General features: G+C 35.9%; 1 protein-coding gene across 2 annotated transcripts in view; it reads left to right on the top strand.

Annotated features, from left to right (window-relative positions):
• Positions 1–26,348, top strand: part of RAVER2 (ribonucleoprotein, PTB binding 2) — a 113,203-nt gene that overhangs the window by 32,093 nt on the left and 54,762 nt on the right. For both annotated transcript variants that reach the window (XM_077120710.1, XM_077120711.1), the window contains exons 4-5: positions 634–825; positions 13,424–13,550. In XM_077120710.1, coding sequence (XP_076976825.1) covers positions 634–825; positions 13,424–13,550 — 319 coding nt within the window. The remainder of the gene's footprint in view (positions 1–633; positions 826–13,423; positions 13,551–26,348) is intronic.

The raw sequence follows: 26,348 nt of genomic DNA, 5'->3' as shown, positions 1-26,348 counted from the left end.
CTGGAAATAAATCAAGTTCTACATGCAAGGCGTTTATTTAGGGCACATTCAGAAATAAAGATTGTGTGTTGCATGTGGTATTTTTAATAAACCAGGGGCGCAGTTTCCTAAACAACGTTTGCGTTGGTATACTTGATCAAATACCTGGAATCTGCCTAAAACATTGAAATACAAGTAGAATAGGGTTCCATCTACCTCCCTTCCCTTGATAATACTATTTTATATAGATATATGCTCAAATAATTGTCTGATATGTTTCATTGCCCATGTTTCTGGTGAATTTTATTTTAAAGAAAGTTTTAATTTTGTGTCCCTTATCTTGCCCATAATTTTCAGTTATATATATTTCATAACATGTAAGACAATTATCATTTGGGTTTTGATTTTTAAAATAAGTTAAAGAATCAAAGAATCGAAAAGAAACTTGTTGGGACCTTGTTTGTTGTCCTGTCTTCAGGAAGGACTGCATCTAAGCAACAGTATACTTTTCAGTGAGGAAAAAAAGGGTCTATTACTTTCACCAGTACCGTGTTCTGTCACGCGTTTGTTCTTGAATTTGAAAATTATGTATTGCAAATGAATGTTTCTTAGTAAATATCAGAATTTCCCTGTTAATGAAGTGCATTGTGTTAGCTCGCACAGGATGAAGGTAGTTACGTCGGCGGCTTTGCTGTAGTTGAGTATAACACTGCAGAGCACGCCGAAGAGGTTCAGCAGGCGGCCGACGGTATGACCATCAAGGGCAGCAGAGTCCAGGTTTCCTTCTGTGCCCCAGGAGCGCCGGGCCGAAGCACGCTGGCAGCGCTGATAGCAGCGCAGCATGCGGTAAGCTTCTTGTTGTTGTTGTTTTAAGGGTGTAGAACAATTCTAATACCACTTCAATCTATCCGATTTATCTAAACTATTTCCTCATTGGTTGGACCATCATTTTATTTCCATTACATTGAAGACATTCTTCTTTTTTCATTTTTTTTTTTTTAAAGGCTTAATGATGTCTCTGTCCGATCAAGCCAAGAGTCATTACAGTGGGAGAAGTTGTTTAGTAAAGTGATTTAATCTTAGGAAGTTTTTCAGAAGTATTTTCATTCATTCAGCAACTGAGTTCCTCATTGTTCTGCATTTGCACGAACGTGCCCCTTGTTTTCAGGAAGCATTCAGAAGTAACTGTAGTGCATGTAGAAGGCGTACCTCCTTTTTCACTCACATGACCCTTTACTTCCGCCCTTTACTTCTCTGGTCTGGAAGTTCATTGGAGATAGAGTCTATACCTTCTGCACAGTTTTTATCTCTGATACTTAGTGTAGTAACTATTTGTTGGTTGAACGGTGACACGAAGGGTTGCACATTTTGAAGGGATCAGGGAAGACTTTCTTTGTGGCATGTGGTATTTGAGGGACATTAAAGGACAGACGAGATTTTGCTGTGTGTTGGTGGATATGAAGGACAGGATTCACAAATGACTGATTTTGCACAAGACGTACTGGTATTAAGAGATTATTTGTTTATATTAACTTCAGATTAACTGGGCAGTCTATTTTTACTTGTACATTCTGGCAGCCCTCGGAAGGAGAGTGAGTGGAACAAAAAAACACCTGAAGAGCACTTAGCATGAGGTGAATTTGCATGCTCAGAGTGGTAAGTGGTTGAAAGAGGCATATAAAAGGACTTGGTGAAGTGGTAGATTGATGCCAAAGCGTGGCGGACTATCGAACACTCAGGCAAGCGTGGTGGACTATCGAACACTCAGGCGAGCAATTCAGATTGAATTTAATTAGCTGTGAGGAATTTGTAACCTATGTAAACAGGTGGTGACGGGATCAGACTGAAACCATAGGGAGGTTAATTGTGAAAGGGAACTGGGGAGAAAGGATATTAGAGGAGGGAGAAACAGGAAATCATAGTTAGTCCTTTACTCTCACATCTCTAGTCCACCTCCTCTTGCACTCTGATTCCACTTCTCATCCCAGATATCTTCTCCCTTTTACTTTAGTCTGTCCATTCCCTTACAGGTGTGTCTTCCATTCACATATCCTTGCTTCCATAATTCACTGCTTCAGTCGTTCTTTCACAATTAACTTCATTTCCTCTAATTACGGTGTTTCACTGTTGGATTGAATTTATAGAGTTTACAATTCTGAATCTATCCAGTCACTCTCTTCTTTAGCCAGACCACCACATCTTCTTGGCGAAAAATGTACTCTGGCATAAAGCTATTACAAATGTGTGGCATACGTTTATAGCTGGCCCCTTTAAATCTCCAGTTCATCTTGCATCAGCTCTATTATATTTTTTATAACAACTATCTCAAATACACTATATATTCCTGCTTCTTTCCTCCTTTCTCCTACTTTATCATGGCTTTTACATTTTTTTAACTTTATATATTGAAATCATTTCAAATTTACAGAACATTTGCAAAAATAATATAAAGCTAATACAAAGAATCAACATATACCCCAGTCACATACCCAAATTCACCAACTTTTAACATTTTGCCACATTTGCCATCTCTTATCCTCTGTTCTAAGCATCTGAGAGTAGGTTATATACATCAAACTTGAGCACTTAATACTTCCATATACATTTCCTAAGAACAAGGATATTCACAATTGTAGCAGCTAATTTAACATTGATAAAATGCTTACAGGCGATATTCCAATTTTTACATATGACTCAATAATGTCCTTTGAGGCCTTTTCTCTTCCATTTTTAGATCCAACCCAGAATCATGCATTGCATTTGCCATTATCTTCTTAGTTTCTCTTTTAAAATTTTAGAAGCATAGCAGACAATAATTTTCCCATCTCAACCACTCCCAAGCATACAATTCACTGGGATTCATCACATTTACAATATTGTACTGCCTTTACCACTATCCATTGCCGGCACTTTCCTGTCACCTCAAACCATAACTGCACAACCATTATGCATTAACACCCCATTCCACCCCACCCCACCCCACCCCACCCCTGGTAACCTGTACTCTGCATTCTGTCTATATGATGCTGCATATTCTGGCTATTTCATATAAGTGGAATCATACAATATCTGTGCCTTTGTGTTTTATTTCACTCAACATGATGTTTTCATAGTTCATCCACAGGGTAACATGTATCAGAAATTCATTCCCTATCAAGGTCAAATAATTCTCTTGTGTATATATACCACATTTTATTTATCCATTCATCTACTTTGTGTTGCTCCCACCTTTTGGCTATTGTGAATAACGTTGCTATGAACATTGGTGTACAAATATCTGTCTGACTCCTCGCTTTCAGTTATTTTTGGTATGCATCTAGAAATGCGATTGGTATGTCAAATGGTAATTCTATGTTTAACTTTTTGAGGAACTACTGAACTGTTTTCCACAGTGGCTGCCCCATTTTACATTCCCACCAGCAGTGTACGGTGGGAAATGTACCAGTTCTCTATATTCTTGCTGTTCCGTTTTTTGTTTGTTTGTTTGGGTATTATTTAAAAAAACATTCTAGTGGGCATGAGGTGGTATCTCATTGTGGTTTTGATTTTGATTTCCCTAAAGGATAATGATACTGAGTATCTTTTTGTGTGTTTATTTGCCATTTGTATCTCATTTTGTGTGTATATATATATATATATACACATATATACACATATATATATACGTACACACACAAATATATATATTTAATTATTATTTTTTTGTATAATGTATGGTGGGGTCACATTTCATTCTTTTTCCATGTGAGTATCCCATTATTGCAGCACCATTTTTTGAATTTTTTTGTTTAATTTTTGTTTGTTTGCTTGCTTGTTTGTTTGTTACTGAGAAGTACGTGGGCTGGGAATCAAACCTGGGTCTCCCACTTGACAGTTAAGAATTCTACCACTGAACTACCCTTGTACCCCTGTGTCTCTTCTTCAGAGAAATGTCTGTTCAAGTCCTTTGCCCACTTATAAGTTGGAGTCTTCGTCTTTCTGTTGTATTTATATATTCTGGATATTAAACTCTTATCAAGTATATGGTGTTCTAGTTTGCTAAGTTGCTGGAATGCAACATACCAGAGACAGATTGACTTTCAATAAAAGGGGATTTATTTCGTTAACATATATTTCTTCAGAGGAAAGGCAGCTAACTTTCAATTGAGGTTCTTTCTTACATGGGAAGGCACAGGGTGATCTCTGCTGGCCTTCTCTCCAGACCTCTAGGGTCGAACTATCTTTCCCCGGGGTAATTTGTTTCTGCATCTCCAAAGGCCTGGGCTGAGCTGCAAGTGCTGAGATGAGGTATGCTGAGCTGTTCCGGCTGTGCTACATTGAGCTCTCTCATTTAAGCACCAACCAATTAAACATCATTCATTGCAGCAGGCATGCCTCCTAGCTGATTGCAAATGTAATCAGCAACAGATGAGATTCACATGCCATTGGCTCATGTCCACAGCAATAGAATTAGGCACCTTCACCTAGCCAAGTTGACACCTGAATCTAACTACCATATATGGTTTCAGAATATTTTCTCCCATTCTCTTGGTTGCATTTTTACTTTCTTTTTAATGTCCTTTGCTGTGCAAGAGTTTTAAATTTTAATTAAACAAATCTATTGGTTTTCTTTTGTTGCTTGTGCTTTTCATGTGAAGTCTAAGAATCCATTGCCTAATACAGGGTCCTGACATAACATATTATCCTCTATTTTCTTCTAAGAGTTTTGTAGTTTTAGCTCTTTCATTTAGGTCATTGATCCATTTTGGATCATTTTTATATATGGTGTGAGGTAAGGGTGTACTTTCATTCCTTTGCAGGTGAATATCTAGTTTTTCCAGCACCATTTGTTGAAGAGATTATTCTTTTCCCATTGAATGGACTTGGCGCTCTTGTCACAGATCAGTTGGTCATAGATGTGCTTGTTTCCATGGTCTCAGTTCTGTTCCATTGGCCCATATGTCTGTCCTTGTGCCAGAACCACATTGTTTCAATTTCTAACTTTGTAAAAAATTTTGAAATCAGAAGGTGTGATTCCTCAAACTTTTTTTCCCCCTTGATTACTTTGGCCATTGGGGGTCCCATATGAATTTGATGGTTGATTTTTCCATTTCCATGATGAAGGCTGATGAAATTTTGATTGTGACTGAGTTAAATCTGTAAATCTCTTTGGGTAGTATTGACATAAAAATGATATTGAGTTTTCCAGTCCATGAGCATGGAATATCTTTCCATTTATTTAGGTTTTCTTCCATTTCTTTCAGTAACTTGTAGTTTTTTGTTTTTGTGTACAGAAATTTCTTTCAGTAATGACTTATAGTTTTCTGTAGTTGCTGTTGTTAGTGGAAGTGTTTTCTTGGTGTCTTTTTCATATTTTGTCATTGCTGATATATACAGACACCCTTGATTTTGTGTTTAGGATCATGTATCCTGCCATTTTGCTGAATTCATATATTAGCTCTAGTAGCTTTCTTGTTGATTTTTTGAGATTTTCTATATAGAGAATCATGCCATCTATTAATAGGGATAGTTTTACTTTTTCCTTTCCAAAATGGATATCTTTTCCTTTTCTTACCTAATTCCTCTGGCTAAATTTTCCAGTACAGTATTTAATAGCAATGGTAATAGCAGGTATCCTTGTCTTGTTCCTGATCTGAGGGGGAAAATTTTAAGTCTTTCATTGTTGAATATGATGTTTGCTATGGATTTTTAATATATGCCGTTTATCATGTTGAGGATGCTTCCTATTTCATAGAAATGTAAAGGCTATCTGTTGGACTCATTCATTAAACTCTTCTCATACCCACCAGCCAATGTACTTCTTTGTGTCATTTTTTTTTTACTTACTTCTTTCTTTGGTAGCATTCATTTCACAAATATTTACTAGTGTCCACTAAATGCTAGAGACTTTTATAGATGTATAGCATTCATCAGTGATGAAGAAAGCAGGCAAAGGTCTTTACTCTCTTGGATGAAGAGCTATGCCTTGTAACTATGACCACCATCTTCAGGGTTCTTAAACGTCACCTTTCTATTTATTTTCACTGGTTGCTTGACCAGTTCCTTCCCATGTACTTGTAAACATGTTCAGATCTTTTCTTTTAAAAATACACATTCCCTTCACAACTGAACTTCTAGAACAGTTAAGTCCCCCATGTGGCCATTTCTCCATTTTCCATTTCCCTCTCAGGCTAATGCAGTGTATTTCTGCCTCCACTATTCCAGTGAAACTGCTTTCATTATGATTAACAGTGACTTCTTAACATTCATATCTAATGGGTACTTTTCAGCCCTTTTAGCCCTTTTATTCTTGCTGAATTTCCTTGCAATGTCTAAAACTCTATACTACCTTGAATTCTGCCACACCATCCTTTTTCTACCTGTCCAGCTATTCCTTCAGTTCTTCTTCTCTTTTCCTTAACAGTGAGTATCAGTATATTTCTGCCTTTGGCCTTCTCTCTTCCTCTTATATACACCATCAAAGGTAACTTCCAAGAATATATTTTCAGACCAAACTGCTCCCCCAAGTACTAAATCTGTATTTCCAGATGTTTGTAAGACATTGCCACCTTTGTGTTTTAGAAATACTTCAATTTCAGCATTTCCAAAGGAGAACGTTAAAATACGTTTTATTTTTCTCTGGGACTTAGTTTTCTTTTTATGTTCTGTAATATCTGTGTAGGGCATCGGTTCATCCAGTAAGTAACCCAAATTTGAAAAATCAGTCAATCACGATTAGTCTCCCTCATTCACCCCTCGAATCTAGATGTTAAAAATAATAGCAGATACTTTCAGTTCTCCTCATATCTCTCAAATCCTTGAGACCTTGTCACCATCTTCGTTACTTCCCATGGGATCTCATATTTTTTCACCTAGATGATTAAAAATATCCCGAACCTAGATCTGATGTCATTAGTCTCTCACTTCTTATGTGTCGTCCACAGTGCCATGAGATGATCTTTCTCATCCTGAAATCTGATTGTCATTCTCTTGCTTAATATTCTTTAATACATCTGGGAAAAGTCCAAATTCCTTAGCATGGCATAAGAGACTTGCACGATTTGATTCTTATTCCCTTTTCAGTCTAAGCTCCAGACCCAGCTGCCTGCTCGAGATCTCCACCCCAAAGTCCGCACCTAAGAAACTGAATTTATCATCGTCCCACTCAAATATGCTTCTACTCCTTAGCTGCCAGGCTTAGAAGCTGGCATCATCTACATAAACATCCAAACCAGATAACTGAGAGACACGTCATATTCTTTACCTTCTGATTTAGTTTGTTGAAGATGCCAGAATGCAATATGCCAGACATGAAATGGCTTTTAAAAGGGGAATTTATTACGAGTTTACAGTTCTAAGTCCATAAAAAATGTCCAAATTAAGACATCCAGAGAAGGATATCTTGACTTAAGAAAGGCCAGTGGGTCCAGAAGATATCAGTCATTTGGAAAGGTGTGGGACTCGGTCTGCTGGGGTCTTTGGCTTCTGGTATCAAACAGCTTCCCTGGTGGGGGGCGGGGAGCATTTACTCTGCATCTCCAAATGTCTAGGTTTCATTTTGGCTCTGTGGGCTCTGAACTTGCTGCAGAATGTTTCCCTTTTTAAAATTCTCCAGCAAACTAATCAAGGCACACCTTGAATGGGTAGAGTCACAGCTCCATCTACTCAAAAAGTCACACCCACAATCGAATGGGTTGTATCTTCATGGAAACAATCTGATCAAAGGCTTCCACCCTAAACAATGTTGAATGAGGTGTTAAGAGAACAAGGCTTTTCTTGGGGGTACATAACATTTTCAAACCAGCACAACTTCCATATTCAAAACCAGGTCCCAGTGGTTTCACCTTCTAGATATTTTTGGTGTCCATCTCTTTCTTTGCTTTCTACCACTTTAGTTCAGACCTTTATATTGTCTTGCCTGAACCATTATATCCTCCTCAGTGGTCCTTTTGTCTGTTTCTAGTTTGGGTCCTTTCCAGTGTATTTTTTCCACTGTTGCCAGGGTGCCCCTATTAAAATACAGCTCTGATTGTATCTCTTCCCTGCTTAGATTTTTTTTTAGTGACACTTAGCATTGCCACCAGATAATATCTTAAACTTCTTTGTGTAATGAAGTAGGACTCTCATGGTTAGCTCCTGCTTTGCTAATCAGCTTCATCCTCTGCCGAACTACTTCACTGAACGAATCTAAATGATTTTGTAATACCTTTTTCTCCTTCTAACTTGCCCTCAATCTGCTTGTCTACCAGGCCAATTCTTCTCCCCTCACGTAAGTTTATTCACTCTTTTATTTACAAATATTCTTTGAGTACTCATTCTGTGCTAGATACCATCCTAGGTACTTTTGTATTGCTCATTTGGAATATTTCTGCAACAAGCATCATACTATTATTTTTGTTTTGTTTTAAACAATGGGAGTGTGTATACTGCCTGCCTTCTGGAAACATGAAACTTCACTTGCTACTTCTCTTCAAAATATTCTTCTTGCTACTTGTCTTCAACTATTTGTGGACATTTCTTTCTGTATGAATTGTAAAATAACTTTGTCAAATTTCTAAAAAACAAACAAAACAAAAAACAGCCTGCTGGAATTTTATTGTGATTGTATGGAATCTATAGATTTAAATTGGATTTGAATTGATTTCTTCACAAGGTCATCTATAAGCATGGTATATTTAGTCAAGACTCCTTTTACACTTTTTTAATAGTTAAGTCTCTTTTTTATAAAGATCTTTCTTAGCTTAATTTCTAGGTATGTTCAGTTACTGTTGCTATTGTGAGTGGTATCTTATTTTTTAATTGTTTTCCAGTTTGTTACTGCTGATATAGAGAAGTGCTATTGATTTTTCTAAGCTTCTCTTGTTTTTTATATCATATGGCAATAATAACATTTATTTCTTGCCTCTTACTTCTTTGTCTTTTTGAAAAAATTATGATGGCAATACCTTAATATACTGAATTGTAGCAGTGATATGGGAGAGATCAAAATTTTCTCAATCCTGGAAGTAATGTATCATGTGATGTTGTTGGTAGATATCCTTTGTCAAGTTTTCTGAGATTTTTTTTTGACATGAGCAGGCTCCAGAAATGGAACCCAGGTCTCTGGCATGGTAGGTGAGAATTCTGCCACTGAGCCACCGTTGCACCGCTCTTTTTCTGAGGTTTTGAAACAATCATAAATCACTACTAAACTTTATCAGAGTATTTCTACAACTATTAAGAAGATCGTGTGACTTCTCCCTAAGTTCGTTATGTGGCGAATTACATTGATGACTGTTGTAACATTAATATATCCTTGTATTGTAAATCCCTATTGATAATGATGTGATTTTTTTCCCCCAATGCATTGTTGGACTTGATTTAGATAATATTTTTTTTTGTTATATGTGCAACTGTGCTCATCAGTAAAAAGAATTTACATTTTTTTCTATCTTAATTTTGGAATCAAGATTACACTGACATCATAAAATGAAATTTCGGTAATTCATCCCACCCCACATTTCCCATTTTTCTGTTTGACAGATCAAATTGAACAAAATAAGAATTGTCCATTCTTGGAGAATTTAAGAGGTATTATCTATGAAACCTAGTCCCTAAGCCTCTTCTGATGGGGAATCATTGATTAGCATTTCAGTTTCTTCTGTGGATATTTAAAAATTTTAGTTTTATTTTTCTCTCTGAGTCACATTCTATCCATTTTGTCTGTTTCAATTTATAATTCTTTTATTTTTAAAACATATGTCAACTCTAGTTTCTTCCTTTTGATTCTGTATTTTGTTTATCTACAGTTTTTTTTCCTTGAACAGTCTTGCAAAAGATTGATAAATCTTGTCTTTTCAAAGAACTATCTTTTGATTATTCATGTTTCTGTATTTCTCTCTCTTTTTGGCATATTTCTGCCCTTTATAATTTCCTCATTTCTGTCTTCTTCACATTTATTCTTTTTCTCATCTTTATTGATGGGAATGTCTAGCTCATTTGCTTTCACTTTTGCCTGTTTTCTGATAAATGTATTTAAAGTTATGTTTCCTTCTAACTACTGCTATACTATGTGCCATAAAGTTTAGATGTTTCAATTTTTTATTCCAATTTTCTATTGAACTCACAGCAGTGATTTTAAGTTTGTAGGTGCTTGGAAGTTTTAAAAAGCGATTCCTCTATTACAGATACTCAATTTTATCGTGATATGTTCAGAGATCCTTGTATCCAGTGTTGATTTGGCTGGTGGTGGGTATTGTGGTTTCCTTGTGGTTTGGTATGTGGTTGATTTCTGTGAATGTAACGTGTGTTTGAAAGCAATGTGTACTCTCTATTTATTGGTTGTATTTATGTGTGCACGTGTGTGTAAATATTAATTTTGAGTTATTGTTATTCATATCTTTTGTATCTTTGCCTATTTTTTTGTCTCCTTGAGCTGTTGGTTTCTGAGAGGACTGAATTAAAAATTTCCTATTTGATTGTTGATTTTTCTATTTGTCCCAATTCTTTTAGTTGTTACTATATATATTTGAGGATATAGTTTTAGTTATATATTTGTTCACAATCATATTGATCATTTTATGTGTATTCCACCCTGAATATTTTTTTTCTGATATTAGAATTGCTACCTCAGCTTTTTTTTGTATACTGAATAGCGGGGTCACATTTCATTATTTTTCCATGTGAGTATCCCGTTATTGCAGCACCATTTGTTGAATGTTTGTTTGCTTGTTTTGCTTGCTTGTTTGTTTTTTGGGAAAGTTCATGAACTGAGAATTGAACCCAGGTCTCCTGCATGGCAGGTGAGAATTCTACCAGTGAACCACCCTTGTACCTCCTACTTTAGCTATTTTTCCCAGTTCATATTTGCCATGTCTTTATTATCGACTTCTCTATGTATTTTGTTTTGGATATGTGTCTTTTAGACATCATGTTGTTGGACCTTTTTAAAAATCAAATACATGAATGCTTATCTTTTTTAGTCAGTGCATTTAGGCCATTTACTTATGTGTTGATTATTACTCTATTAGGATCATTTTTGCCATCTTATTTCATGTTTTTTTTTTTTTTTACATGTACAGGCACCGGGAAACAAACCCAGGTCTCCAGCATGGCAGGCGAGAGCTCTACCACTGAGCCACCATTGCCCCATGTTTTCTTTTAACTATACATTTTCCCCTTTATTTTCATCTCCTGTCTGCTGTTGGACAGATAAGACTTTTCTGGTTTGAGAGTTACACATTTTATTTTTATCCCTAATTAATTAACACCCCTAAGTTTATCAGTATCTCTGTCTTCCCTGTAGCTCATTCTCACCTCCATCCTGCTTTTCCTTCTTACACAACCTAATACCATATTGGTGTCTGCAGCTTAATTTTAAAAGTGTCTTAAATATGTTTTTGTCTGTATGGCCCTGGCTTTTTAATACAAATTAAAAGGAACTGTGTTATTATATAGCTTAATATCCATGAATCATGTAATATTGTTTTGCGTTTATTTATTTTTCTTGCTGAACTACTTCCTTTGAGCACATTTTCAGAGAGGGTTTTTGTGTGGTAAAAACTTTTGAGGACGTATATGACTGAGATTATTTTTTATTTACGTCTCATATTTAGGTAATTGCGTAGCTGAATATAAAATCTAAGATGAAAGTTCCTTTCCTGCCATGCTTTGAAAATACTAATTCATTTTCTTCTTGAATCCAGTGTTGATGTTTTGAGGTAGAAGGTTGGTTTTAGTCTGCATCCTGTTCCTTTGGATATCTGCTTTCACACTGGAAGCTTTTAGTATTATTTATTTATTTGGCTTTGATGTTCTTCAGTTTCACACCCCAAAATGTGACCTTAGGTGTGTTTTCCTTTGTGCGTCATGTTTGGAAAACTTTAAACCCTTTCATCTTTGGTCTTAAGTTTTTCTTTAGTATTGGAAAATTCTCAGGCGTTATTTCTTCAAATATTTCCTTCTTTTTTCTTCTCCTTTGGGGGCTCCTTTTATACAGTTGTTGACCCTTTTACTTCTATCTTCTTCATCCCCTTTCTTTTTCTTGTTTCTTTGCCATTTCCATTTCTTTATTCTTTCCTGATGTCTTCTGAGAGTGTTCTATGACCTAATCTTTCAGTTCACTATTTTATTTATCAGTCACATATATTCTGTTTAACCTTTCTTTTAAAGCATAGAATAGAGGTTAACCATGATGGTTTGTGAGTTTTCTCAGTTTCTTTATCTGTAGACTGGGAATAATAGTACCTACTCTGTAGAGTTGCTTTTGAGGATTAAGGGACCTTAAAGGGCTTAGAACAATGCCAGGTATTTAAGTGAGGGCTACTGTTGTTTTCCAACCCAGCCAGGCAGCCTTCCACCTTAGAGAACTTCTCTTCATCTCTACCCCCCCACCCCCCACTGACTCTGTTCTTGTCCAAGACCGCAGTGCTTCTAGCCTGCATGGTGGGTGCAGTAAGGAGGGCGGGGGGAGTTGATGTGGTGGGAATGAAATTTTCAGTGACCAGCTGGTCTGGCTGCACCTAGTGTTGTCTGTTTCCCACCATCTCGGACCTGGAGTCCCACCTACTCTTTATTCATTAGTCCAGTGGCCGGCCCTGGCACCATGCGGGACCATAACACAGCTAAAAAGCCCGTCCCTAAGCTGTTCCCCTGCCTGTCCAGTCAGTAGGTCTAGGCTATTTTGTGCTCTCTGCTGTTGTTACCTCCACATTGGCACCCACTACCTTCTCCCTTTCTAGTGTTTTCTTGAAGGTTTTGTGTGTGAGTTCTTAGATCTGTCAATATCAACCTCTCAATTCTATGGCATCTGGGTTGAGAGAGGGATCCATTATTGTTCCCCCCTTCTCCATTTGCTCATGACTAGAGGTAGATAGTTCTCTTTTTATAAGCAGTATTATATTAATATTCCCATCGATCGTGCTTGTTTTTTCAACTGAAAACAATTCCACATTTGTAAGAAGCAACTCTGTTACATAGCGTGGATGTAAGGCCAATTCATCTTAGTCACATTTTAGAAGATTAAGTTAATGAGATAGAAGCCTTCACTACAAAATTTGTCTGCAGGGCCACCTTCATTATTAAGCTTTAGATCAACATTATAACAGATTCTTTTGTTGTATCAAGGTATTCATATTGTCAACAAGTTATCTCTGTGTTAATAAATTCAGATATCCTTGTCATTTTTGTATTTTGTTACTTTATGAAGAGATTTATCTTATTAAATTGTCAATCCTCTTAAAGTAAATTTGTGTTTAACTGAGAAATTCCATGAGAATTCCAGCAAATAATGTATGGCAAAGCATATAACATATTCCAGTTGGTAATGGTGAAAAGTAAACAACAAATTAATAATATTAAGCATATTGTCTTTATTATAACAATAGATCGTTTAGATTAATGAGAATTTCTGGGAGAAAGCATGGAAAAACTATATTCTTTGTATTTATCCTTGTTCTAACGTTTTGTATTTCTGTATTCGTTAAAGATGCACAGTAATCAAAAGGGCTTACTTCCAGAACCAAATCCAGTACAAATTATGAAAAGTTTAAACAATCCTGCCATGTTACAAGTTCTTCTACAACCTCAGTTATGTGGACGTGCTGTTAAATCAGGTAAGCATTTATATTTAAATTAAAAATAGAATGTGGGCTTGACGTTGTATTGCTTTACTTAAGAAAGCACATTTAAATTAGTTTAAATATGTTTAATTATTCTAGGGCCTGTCAATGAATTTTAATCCATAATCTGAGGTGATACAATGTTTTGACTATTTTTGGCAGGCACAACCTGCTATGTGTTTCCTGTTTTTGTTTTTTTTTTCCAACATAACAATAATGAATTTTAAATATTAAACGTTCAGTTTAGTTCCCAGCTGATAGAAATTTATAGACCAGGTAATGATTAACATACTGCATTGTTACAGCCTATATCAAAAAAAAAGATGTACTACTTTTATATGTATGTAACATTTTTAGCAAAATTGCTTTGTTGAAAAAAGCTAAAGGTCTTTTTTTTTGCTTCGCTTTATTTTCTTTATTTTTTTAGAAGAGTTTTAGTTTTGCAGAAAAATTAAGCATATGGCACAGAAAATTCCCACGTGCCTCCCTCTCCCCCACAGTTGCTCGAATTATTAACATGTTAGTGTGCTATATTTATTGCAGCTAATCTGCATTGATACCATTACAATTAATCAGCATTGATACCATATCAGTAACAAAAGTCCACAGTCTGTATTGAAGTTCACTTTTTGCGTCATGCAGGTCTGTGGTTTTTGACAAATGTATAATGTTATATTTATACCATTCCCAGTATCATGCCCAATGGTTTCATTTTCCTAAAAAATGCTGTTCACCTATTTATCCCTCCCCTCTTTGCACACATGCCTGGTAGTTACTCATCTTTTGCTACCTCTATAATTTTGTCTTTTTCAGGATGTCATATAGCTGGAATCATGTAGGATGAAGCCTTTTCAGACAGGCTTCTTTCCCTTAACAATATGTATGCATTTAAGTTCCTCCTTGCCTTTCTGCAGCGTCATAGCTCATTGCTTTCTATTGCAGAGTGATAGTGCACTCTGGGGATGTGCCACCATTGTTTATCCATTGACCCATTCAGGAACATCTTGATTGCATCCAGCTTTTGGCAATTGTGAATAAAGCTGTCGTAAATATTCACATGCAGATTTTTGTGTAGATATACATTTTCAAGTCATTTAGGTAAATTCCTAGGAGCATGAGTGCTGGAACCTATGGTAAGACTGTGTTTAGCTTTGTAAGAGACCACCAAAAGCCTTCCAAAATGGTCATACCATCTTGCATTCTGCTGACAATGGACGAGTTGCTGTTATTCCAGTCCTTGTTAGCATTTGGAATTTGCTAGTTTTAAAAAAAACTTTTTACCCATTCTCATAGGTGTGAAGTAGTATCTCGTTGTTTTAATTCCTGTTCTTTTTATTATAAAATTGTTTCCCTTTGTAAAAAATGACAAAGCCATTATTTTCTAAATATTATGCAAATGTTAGTATTCATAAATTATCCACCTATTTAGTATTTTTTCCTGTAAGAAATTACCTTTTGATGTGCACAACTGTAACATATATAAAAACGATATTTTAGCATTTCAGTGAAAACCATGGCTGTATTCAGTGCCAAGGTTTAAGGTAAATGTTTAGTGTATTCATATTTTAAATATATTAAATACTTCATATAATCATCAATTATTTGTATGCAAAAAGCATGTTTAGAGATTTTATTTGCCCAGCCTATTATATAATCGTGTATCTCTTCTATAATTTTAATGGTATACAGACACCCTCTTTTGTCTTGAATACTCGAATTATAAAAAGGTCATTATTTCCCAAGACAGTTTATTTCCTGGCTTGATAATTTTAATTACTGGAAAGTTCATTATATTAGATGGAAATCCCTGTAACTTCAAGAGACTTCTGCTAGTCCTGACTCTGCAGAAACGTAGAATAAATCAATTTCCTTTTATGTAGGAAATCACTTCAAGTATTTTTAGTGTAATTTCAATGAGATATATTCACACACACCATACCGACTGTCTGAAATATGCAGTCAGTGGCTCAGTGTCATGACATAGTTGTGCATATATCACCATGATCAACTTTAGAACACTTTCATTACTGCAGAGAAAACAAACAAAAAACGTCCCTTTCTTCTTATCCCCCCTATTATTGCTGCATAGTATTGTTGTGGTACTTTTGTTACTATTGATGAAAGAATATTCAGATATACTGTTATCTGTAGTCCATTGTTTTGGTGTAGGTTTTTCCTGGTATGCCCCTTCTATTATACATTCTTTGCAGTAGTGTTGTATGTTTGTTCTAGTTCATGAATTAACTTTTTTGTATTTTTACAGTTAATCACAATCATTGTCCACCACAAGATTCACCGTGATATACATTCCCATGTTTTACCTCCAACATTCCTTCTGGTGACACACATGACTCTAAACTTCCCTTTTCTACTACAATCGTTCACAATTCAGTACTGTCCATTATTCTCACAAAAACGTGCTTCTGTCACCTTTATCCATTTTCAAATATTTATGTTTGGCCTAATTAAACATTCTGCACGTATCAAACATCTACTCTCCAATCTCTGGCTTCATCCTATCCCCGGTAACCTATATTCTATATTTTATGTCTATGACTTTACATATAATTAGTAGCTAGGATATTATTAGGGAGATCATATGATATTAAATAACCTTTTGTGTCTGGCCTATTTTGCCAGTATAATGTCCTGAAGGTTCATCAGTGTTGACGCGTGCTGCTGAACTTCATTCTTCTTATTGCCGAATGATATTCCATCGTATGTATAGAGCATATTTTGTTCAACCATTCATCTGTTGATGGGCACTTGGATTGTTTCCATCTTTGGGCAACTGTGAATAATGCCACTGTGAACATCGGCGTGCAAATGTCTGTTCATGTCCCTGCTTTCGGATCTTTTGGGTATATAGCAAGTAGTGGGGTTGCCGGGTGGTACGTTCTATACTTAGCTTCCAGGGGAAACATGAAACCATCCTTCACAACTGCTGTACCATTTTACATTCCATCCAGCAGTGAATAAGTGTTCTTATTTCTCCACATACTCTCCAGTATTTGTAGTCCCCTGTTTATTTAATTGCGGCCATTCTAGTAGGTGTGACATGATATCTCATTATAATTTTGACTTGCATTTCCCTAGTAGCTAGTGAAGGTGAGCATGCTTTTCATGTGCTTTTTTAGCCTTTTTTGTGTGTGTGGAAAAATGTCTGTTCATGTCTTTCTTTTTATTGTCTAGTTGAAAGATTTTATATATTCTGGATATTAAGTCATTATCAGATATATGGTTTCCAAATATTTTCTCCCATTGAGTAGGCTGCCTTTTTACCCTTTTGACAAAGTTCTTTGCAGCACAGAAGTATTTGGTTTTGAGGAGTTCCCATTTATCTATTTTTTTTGTTTGTTTCGTTGCTTGTGCTTTGGGTGTAAAGTCTAAGAAACTACCACATATCACTAGATCTTGAAGATGTTTCCCTACATTTTCTTTCAGGGGTTTTATGGTATTGGTTCTTATACTTAGGTCTTTTATCCATTTTGAGTTAATTTTTATGTAGAGTGTGAGATGGAGTCCTTGTGCATTCTTTTGGTTAGTGATATTCAGTTCTGCCAACCATTTATGGAAGAGACTGTTCTCTCCCGGTTGAATGGACTTGGGAGTCTTGTCAAAAATCATAGACCATACCTGGATCAGATAAGTCCTGAAACCTAGAGGGCCCAGCCTCTCCAGAACATCAGAAAGTTCCATCTCCCTACCCCATATTAGTGACAGTCCCTTCCAACATGAAAAAGTTAGAATGGCCATAGCTCAAACACCCCTAAAGAGAGGGATAGAAAGATCAAAGGTGATGGTAGAGTTATACAGAGAAGATAGGATTTAACAAATGAACATGAATGCTGAATCATTAAATCAATATCTCTTTTAGTCTCCAGTATCTTAGAGCAGCTAGAAGTAAAAACCTAAAATTGTGGAATTGTAACCTATACCAAACTCTGAAATATGTTCTACAACTAATTGTGGTGCTGTGCTTTGAAATTTATTGCTTTTTTGTATATATGCTATTTTTCACAAAAAAGAAAAAAAAAGTCAATTGTGATGATAAAAATATTTATTCCTTCTAGCCTCCTATATTCTGGAGCAGCTAGAAGAAAAAGTCTGAGATGATGGCGTCGTAGCCCATGATAAACTCTGGGATCTGTCGTGTAACTCCTTGTTGAAGAGTGCTTTGAAAACTATTGCTTTTTTCTTTCTTCGATTTGCTTTGTATATATGTTATTATTTTTTTATTATTATTATTTTTTTAATACATGGGCTGGCACTGGGAATCGAACCTGGATCCTCTGGCATTCCAGGCAAGCGTTCTTGCCTGCTGAGCTACTGTGGCCCACCCTGTATATATGTTATTTTATACAGAAAAGCGGTTTAAAAAAAAATGAATAGTTGGGCAGGTTGTGGTGGCTCAGCACGCAGAGTTCTCGCCTGCCATGTCAGAGATCTGGGTTCGAGTCCTGGTGCCTGCCCATGCAAAAAAAAAAAAAAATGAATAGACCATTGAACTAAAAGTTTATTTCTAAACTTTCCATTTGATTCCATTAATCGATATGTTTATCTTTATGCCAGTACCATGCTATTTTGACCACTGTGGCTTTATAATGCTTTAAGATCAGGAAGCATTAGTCCTCTCACTTCTTTTTCAAGTTCTTTTTTGGCTATTCAAGAACCCTGCCCTTCCAAATAAATTTAATAATCGGCTTTTCCATTTCTGAAAAGTAGGCTTTTGGGATTTTGATTTGTATTACGTTGAATCTGTAAATCAGTTTGGGTAGGATTGACATCTGTATGACATATATTTTCCAATCCATGAACACAAAATGTCTTTTCATTTATTTAGATCTTCTTTGATTTCTTTTAGCAGTGCTTTTTATTTTTATGTGTGTAAGTCTTTTACATCCTTGGTTAAGCTTATTCGTAGACAGTTGATTCTTTTAGCTGCTATTGTAAGTGGAATTTTTTCTAGCCTACCTCCTCAGATACCGCATTACTAGTGTATAGAAACACTGCTGATTTTTGCATTTGATTTTGTATCCTGCCAGTTTGCCGAAGTTATTTATTAGCTCAAGCAGCTTTGTCATGTTTTTTCCAGAATTTTAAAAATATAGGATCATACTGTCTGCAAAAAGTGAAAGCTTTAGTATTCTTTTCCAATTTAGATGCCTTTTATTTATTTTTCTTGCCTAAATGCTCTAGCTAGAACTAGCACAATGTTGAATAACAATAATGAAGAAATAACAATCATAAATATTTATGCACCTAATCAAGGTGCTCCAAAGTATGCTCCTTCGCAAAACTGAAGGGTGTACTAGACATCTCTACAGTAATAACAGGAGACAGTCTAGCTTCTGTCAGATTTCTCAGCTCCTGGTGTCTCCTGAGGCTGCATTTCCAAACATCTGCCTATAAGGTTTCTCCCAAATGTTCCCCTGTGTCAGCTCTTTTAAGGACTCCTGTGAACTAATCAAACCCACCTTGAGTGAGCAGTGTCACATCTCCATCTAATCGAAAGGTCACACCCACAACTAGGTGTTGCTACATATGCATGGAAACAACCTAATCAAAAGGTCCCACCCTACAATACTGGGTTTGAATTAGAAGAACAAGCCTTTTCTGGGGCACATAACAGTTTCAAACCAGCACAGTTGTGTTCTTATTTTCATTCATCTCAAGATACTTACTAATTTCTCTTGCAAATTCTTCTTTGACCTCCTGACTAAGAGTGTGTTGTTTAACTTCCTTATATTTGTGGATTTTCCAGTTCTCTGTCTATTATTGATTTCCAGCTTCCTTCATTATAGTCAGAGAAGATGATTTGTATGATTGCAATCCTTCTAAACTTATTGAGACTTGTTTTGTGACCCAATATGTGGCCTATCCTGGAGAATGATCTGTATGCACTTGAGAAGAATGCATACCCTGCTGTTTTGGGTGGCAGTGTTCTGTATATGTCTGAAAGACCTAATCCATTTATCATATTGTTTGGGTTCTTTATTTCCTTTGATTCTCTGTTTAGATGTTCTGTCTATTGACGAGAGTGATGTGTTGAAGTCTCCTGTTATTACTGTAGAGATGTCTATTACACCCTTCAGTTTTGCAAAGGAGCGTACTTTGGAGCACCTTGATTAGGTGCATAAATATTTACGATTGTTATTTCTTCCTGGTGAATTGCCCATTTTATTAATACGTAATGTCCTTCTTTATCTCTTATAACAGTTTTGCACTTAAAGTCTATTTTGTCTGATATTAATATAGCTACCCCAGTAACTTTTTTTATTACTGTTTGTATGGAAAATCTTTTTCCATTCTTTCACATTCAGCCTATTTCTATCTTTGTGTATAAAATGAGTTTCTGGTAAACAGCATATAGAGGAATCATATTTTCCATATCCATTCTGCCAATCTGTGTCTTTTTATTGGGAATCTAATCCATTAACATTCATTGCTATTACTGTAAAGGCAGTACTTACTTCAAACATTTCATCTGTTGGCTTTTGTTTGTCATATCTATTTTTTTCCCTCTTTTAATCCTTTTAGTTACCCTTACTAGTACTCTTCATTTCTGTACCCTCCTCCAGGCTTCTCTTTCCTGTCTTTTCTTTTCAGCCAGGAGAACTCCCTTTAGTAGTTCTTGTAGGGCTGGTCTCTTGTTAATGAACTCTCTCAGCTTCTGTTTAGCTGTGTATATTTTAAACTCTCCCTCATTCTTGAAGGACAGCTTTGCTGGATAGAGAATTAATCCTAGTATCTTAAATTTTTTTCTCCTAGTATCTTAAATATATTGTACCAGGACCTTCTCACCTCCATGGTATCTGATGAGAAATCAGCACTTAGTGTTACTTGGCTTCCCTTGGATGTGGTTAATTGCTTTTCTCTTGCTGCTTTTTAAATTTTCTCTATTTTTTTTGGCATTTGATGGTTTGATAAGTATGTATTTGGGAGTGAGTCTATTTAGATATATTGTTTGGACTGTATTCTGTCTCTTGGATTCGCACGTTTATGTCTTCTATAAGGGTTGGGAAAATTTCAGCCATTATTTCCTGGAATATTATTTTTGGCCCCTTTTCCTTCTTTTCTCCTTCTGGAACACTTATTATGTGTTTATTTGTAAGCTTTGTGTTATCCATCATTTCCCTAAACCCTGCTTAAGTTTTTCCGTTTTTTTCTCCATTTGTGCTTTTGTCTGCTCACATTTGATTGCTCTTTTTTCTGGGCTTTCAAGTTTGTTGTGTGTCTCTAGTATACTTTTAATTTCATCTTCAGTGTCTTTTATTTCCTTAGTATCTGTTCTTTTTCTATGTATTTTTCTTTATGTTCTCCTAGTGTCTTCTTCTTTATGCATAGTTTCCTTCAAGATTGTTTCAAGAGATTTGTTTGAATATCTTTGATTAGTTCTAGATTCTGTGTCTCCTCCGACTTTTTGATTTGTTCCCTTGACTGGGCCATTTCTTCCTGCATTTTAAAATTCCGTGTGATTTTTTTGCTGATATCTGGTCATCTGATTCTCTTGATGATTATTATTCAGATTATCCTGAAGGTCAGTTTCTCTCTCTTCTCCAGGATTTAATTGTTGTCTGGGTTTGTATTAGGGCGCTGCTTTGACAGTTGGGTCCTCAGTATTTCTCAGTCAGAACATGCTGAGTATCCATGCAGGGGTGTAGACCACTTCCAATGGGGTGGGATCTGAAGAGGCTCTGGAAATAGATTTTGTTGTTCCCTCCTAATCTTCCGTTTTTGAGAGCTCCTCTTTTGTACCCTTTTGTATTCTGCCCTCCTCAGCAGCTTGAGTCCTGCCATGAGTCCCTCAGTGTCTGGATATAGGTGGGGATCACTGCTCTGAGATTTTAAAGTCTGTGTCCCCAGCAGGAAGTGGGAGGGATCCTGGTCGGTGCCTCTGAGTACTTTCCAAGCTACCTGGGACTGAATGAGGGAAAGGGAGAAGGACTGGCCAGTCTGGAAAGAAACTTTCCTACGTGATATTTTTCTCTTTCTTCGATTGAGCATTTGTGGGATCCTTTTCTAGTCTTTTCCTTCCTCCAGAGTTCTGAACAAGTGAGATTTATCCTTTTTTTCCCGCTGAATCTCTAAGGAGAGGTTTTCAATAGCTGTCCTGCATCACCATATTGATGACATCACTGTCAACTTGAAATATTTGGAGACAACCACCATGTAACCTCAGTCATCTTTGGTTTTTCCCTGCTTCTATTCCCAGACCCAGTGGTCTCTAGTTTTTTTTTAACTGTGTAGTCATATCCATAAAATATTTTCCAGCAGATGCCTGTATATGTCAGTTATGTATCAATCATATACATGTACCATTGTCAATCCACATATCATAGAATGGTAAAGTTTAATATTTTTATTTTTTAAGATGAAAAATATAAATGTTCTTATATTTTCTCTCTATACCTTGCCTTTTGTATGTTTTATCCACTTTGGAAACTGTAGTTTTATATTTGACTTTCCATAGTATGTTATAGGACATGCTCCATAGATCCCTCCACAGGTTGATCTCTTGTGGATGTACCGTAGATTTTTTGTGTTGTTCTGACCTATGGGGCACACTGACACAAGCATTTCTGTAAATGGGCTCTGATTATCCCAGAGTGCAGTCGTATTTTCTTCCTGTGATCATTTCTGTTAATGCAATCCAAGATTATGTTAGTGCTTAAAGAAGTATAACATACTCTTGGGTCTTTTGGAAAATGTTGTTCTCATCTTTGGACTCTGGGCTGGCTTTAATCCCCCCTTTCTCTTCTTTTCACTTAAGTTAAATATTCCCTATTCTGCTTTTCTACTCAGATTGACCTATGGCCATATGGAAGTATGCTTCTTTGTTTCGTGCTTTTTCCCCAATTTTGAGAAAAACTGTTTTAATATTACACCAGATATGGCTTGTTCTTTGTTGAGGTAACAAGAGATGAGGATTAAATTCCTACCTCACTTTAGCACACGCAAGGCTTCCTGGAGAATGTTTCTTGGTGTTCAGGAAAGACAGTGTTCACTACGTCTTGTAGTGTCTTAACAAAACTCCTCACAGAGGCTTTTCTCAGCAAACTGAAATTAACCTGATCATTCTTTATACCTTTCCTTAATTCTCATCATTTCATTCTTCAGACACTAACGTGTCATATTTATTTGTCTGTTTTCTAAGATCTTGCCTATATGAATAGAGCTCCATAAGGGTAGGATTTGTCTGTCTTGTTCCTTGTAAGCATCTTGAACAGAACTGTTATTTGTAGTTATAGGTGATCAATAAATACTTGTGTGCTGATTAAATTATTTCCTTTTCATCTCTGTCCCATAACTTATACATAGCCTGCTACTCAAATATGATCTAGTCCACAAATTATTAACTCCTTTTCTTTTTTTTTTTTTTAACTTTTTTTGTTAAAATAAAAAGTTTAAGGAAAAAACATATATACAAAGCAAAGAAAGAAAAAAGCAACAATTCTCAAAGCACTCTTCAACAAGCAGTTAAAGGACGCATCCCAGAGTTTGTCATGGGCTACCATACCATCCTCTCAGATCCCTCCCTCTAGCTTCTCCAAAACACTAGAGGCTAGAAGGAAAAAACTTTTCTTTTTAATCAACACAATTGACTCCCTTTCTCTTCTTTCTGAAAAATGACATATATATATATATATAAAAGAAAGCAATAAATTTCAAAACACAGGGCCACAATTAGTTGTAGAACAGATTTCAGGGTTTGGTATGGGTTATAATCCCACAATTTTAGGTTTTTACTTCTAGCTGCACTGTGATACTGGAGACTAAAAGAAATATCAATATAATGTTTCAGCAATCATACTCATTTGTTAAAGCTTACCTTCACCTTTGATCTTTCTCCCACTCTTTAAGGGTATTTGGGCTGTGTGCATTCTAACTTTTTCACATTGGAAGGGCTGTCAGTGATATGGGGTAGGGAGATGGAACTAGCTGATGTTCTGCGCCTCTAGGTTTTAGGACTCTTCTGGTTCATGGACCCATCTGGAGGTTGTAGGTTTCCAGAAAGTTACCCTAGTGCGTGGAACCTTTGTAGAATCTTATATAATGCTTTAGATGTTCTTTAGGATTGGCAGGAATGGTTTTGGCTGGGGTTTGACAAGTTATGACAGGTAGCAATGTCTAACTGAAGCTTGCACAAGAGTGACCTCCAGTAGCCTCTCAACTGTATTTGAACTCTTTCAGCCATTGATACCTTATTTGTTACGCTTCCTTTCCCCCTTTTGGTCAGGATGTAATTGTTGATCCCATAGTGCTAGGGCCAGATTCATCCCTGGGAGTCATCTCCCATGCCACCAGGGAGACTTTCATTCCTGGATATCATGTCTCACATGGCAGGGTGGGGGGTGAAGCGGGGCAGTGATTTCACATACAGACTAACTCTTTTCTTATCTAACTTGTTTTTCCATCTAATCTGTTCAGCACAGTGCCGTCAGGTTGATTTTCCTCCCAAACCCTGTGTGGTTATGTCACTCTTACCGTACTGATTTTTTCCCTTCAATCCAGAGTTTTTAAGTACCTTCAAAAATATAATGTAACTATTTCAGATCTTATGCATGCTCCCTCTCTCCAAATAAATTAGTATATAATCTTTTATGATCTAAACTGTATTTTTAAAATATGTTTGACATATAATTGTACATTAAACTGCACATATTTAAATTTTCTTAAACTTGATAACTATGCTTAAGGTGGTTACTTGAGTGTGAGTATCCTCGTTCTTAGGAAAAATACATGGAAATATGTGTTTAAGGAGTCTGATATATACAACCTACTCTCAAATGTTATAAAATAGAAAGATGTTGATAGATAGAGAGAATGATGCAGTAAATGTGGCAAAATGTTAAAATTGGTGGATCTGGGTATCTGGTGGAGATAGGGGGAGGTATGTTGTAGTTCTGTGAATGGGTTTTGTGTTATTTTTGCAGTTACCCTGTAAGTTCAAAATTATTTCAGAACAAAAAGTTTAAGGAAAAAACCCTGCACATATTTTAAGTGTACAGTCTTACAAGTTTGATGTATATATGCTACGATGATATCATCACCACAAGCAAAATAGCAAGTACACCCGTCATCTTCTGTTTCCTCACGCTCCTTGGTAATCCATCTTCCATCCTTCCCCCAGCAAACAACTAGTCTTCCTGTCATTGTAGAATAGTTTGCATTTTCCAAAAATGTACGTAAATGGGATCATTTGTACTACAAATGATATGTACTACTTGGTTTCTTTCACTCAGCTTATTATTTTGAGATTCATCGTTGTATTCCATTCCCCAATTTGTTTATCTGTGGACTTGATGAATATTTGGGTTATTTCCAGGTTCGGACATTACAAATAAAATTGCTATGAAATTTGTATACTATTCTTTGTGTAGTCTTACACTTTTATTTCTCTTGTGTAAATGCATAGGAGTAGAATGGCTAGGTCATTAGATAGATGTATGTTTAAGTTGTAAGAAATTACCTAATTGTTTTTAATGTAGTTGTACCATTTTTAAATTCCCATCAGCAGTGTACAGTGTTCCAGTTTGCTTAATATACTTGCCAACATTCGGTATGTCAGTCTTTTAAATTTTAACCATTCTATTGGGTGTGCAATAATATCTCATTGTCATTTTAATGTGCATATTTCTTATGGCTAATGATTTGAGCATCTTTTCCTGTGCTTATTTGCCATCTGTATCTTTGATGACATTTCTGTTCATTTTACACATTTTAACATGTTATTTTTCTTATTAAGTTTGTAAGAGTTTTTTTTTTTTAATTCTAAATACAGGTCTTTTATTTGGCTTACATTTTGCAAATATTATCTTCCAGTCTGTAGGTTGTCCTTTTATTTTCTTAATATGTCTTTAGAAAAGAGAAATTTTTACTTTTATAAAGTCCAATATTTTTTTCCTTTTACAATTTGTGCTTAAGTCAGTGAATAAATCATTGCCAAATTCAAGATTGCGATGATTTTCTCCTATGTTTTCTTTTGGAAGTTTTTAAATTTTTTTTTTTTTTTTTTTTTTTTTTTTAAAAGGAAAGACAGAGAGAAGGAAGGAAGGATAGAAGGAAGGAAGGAAGGAAGAAAGGGAAACATCTTTTAAACATTTTCTTGTTTTATTGTATTCTGTTTCTCCGTTTTTGTTACATGGGCTGGGGCCGGGAATCGAACCAGGTCCTCCGGCATAGCAGGCAAGCACTTTGCCCGCTGAGCCACCGCGGCCCGCCCAAGTTTTTAAATTTTAACTCCTAAATTTAGGTCTGTCTGTGATCCAGTTTGAGCTAATTTATTTTATGGAATGAAGTGTGCAGTCCTTTTTTTGCATATGGCCTCCAGTTGTCCACCTGTCATTTGTTACAAAGATCATCATCTGTTAAAGAATATGATTTGTTAAAAGTTTTGAAGTTGTATAGTGTAAGTCTTCCAACATCGTTCTTCTTTTTTCAAAGTTTTAACTGTTAGAGATCCTTTGCATTTGCAAAAGAAATGCTTGCTGAAATTTTGGTAGGGATTGTTTATGCTAATTTGGACAGAAGTGGGAACCATTTTGAGTTTTATGATCCATAAACATGGTATATCTCTCCATTTATTTAGGTCGTCTTTAATTTCTGCAATATTTTGTAGTTTTCACTAAACAGATCTTATACATCTGTTGTCAAATTTATCCATAGCATTTCCTATTTCTTGATAAGTGGTATTGGTTTTTTATTTCCATTTCCTATTGCTAATTGCTAGAATACAGACAAACTATTTTATTTATCTTGCAACCTTGCTAAACTTATTCTAGTAACTTT

The sequence above is a fragment of the Tamandua tetradactyla genome, chromosome 11 (genome assembly GCF_023851605.1).
Source record: "Tamandua tetradactyla isolate mTamTet1 chromosome 11, mTamTet1.pri, whole genome shotgun sequence".
In the NCBI taxonomy this organism is placed as follows: domain Eukaryota; kingdom Metazoa; phylum Chordata; class Mammalia; order Pilosa; family Myrmecophagidae; genus Tamandua; species Tamandua tetradactyla.
This window is presented reverse-complemented; position numbering and strand designations above follow the sequence as displayed.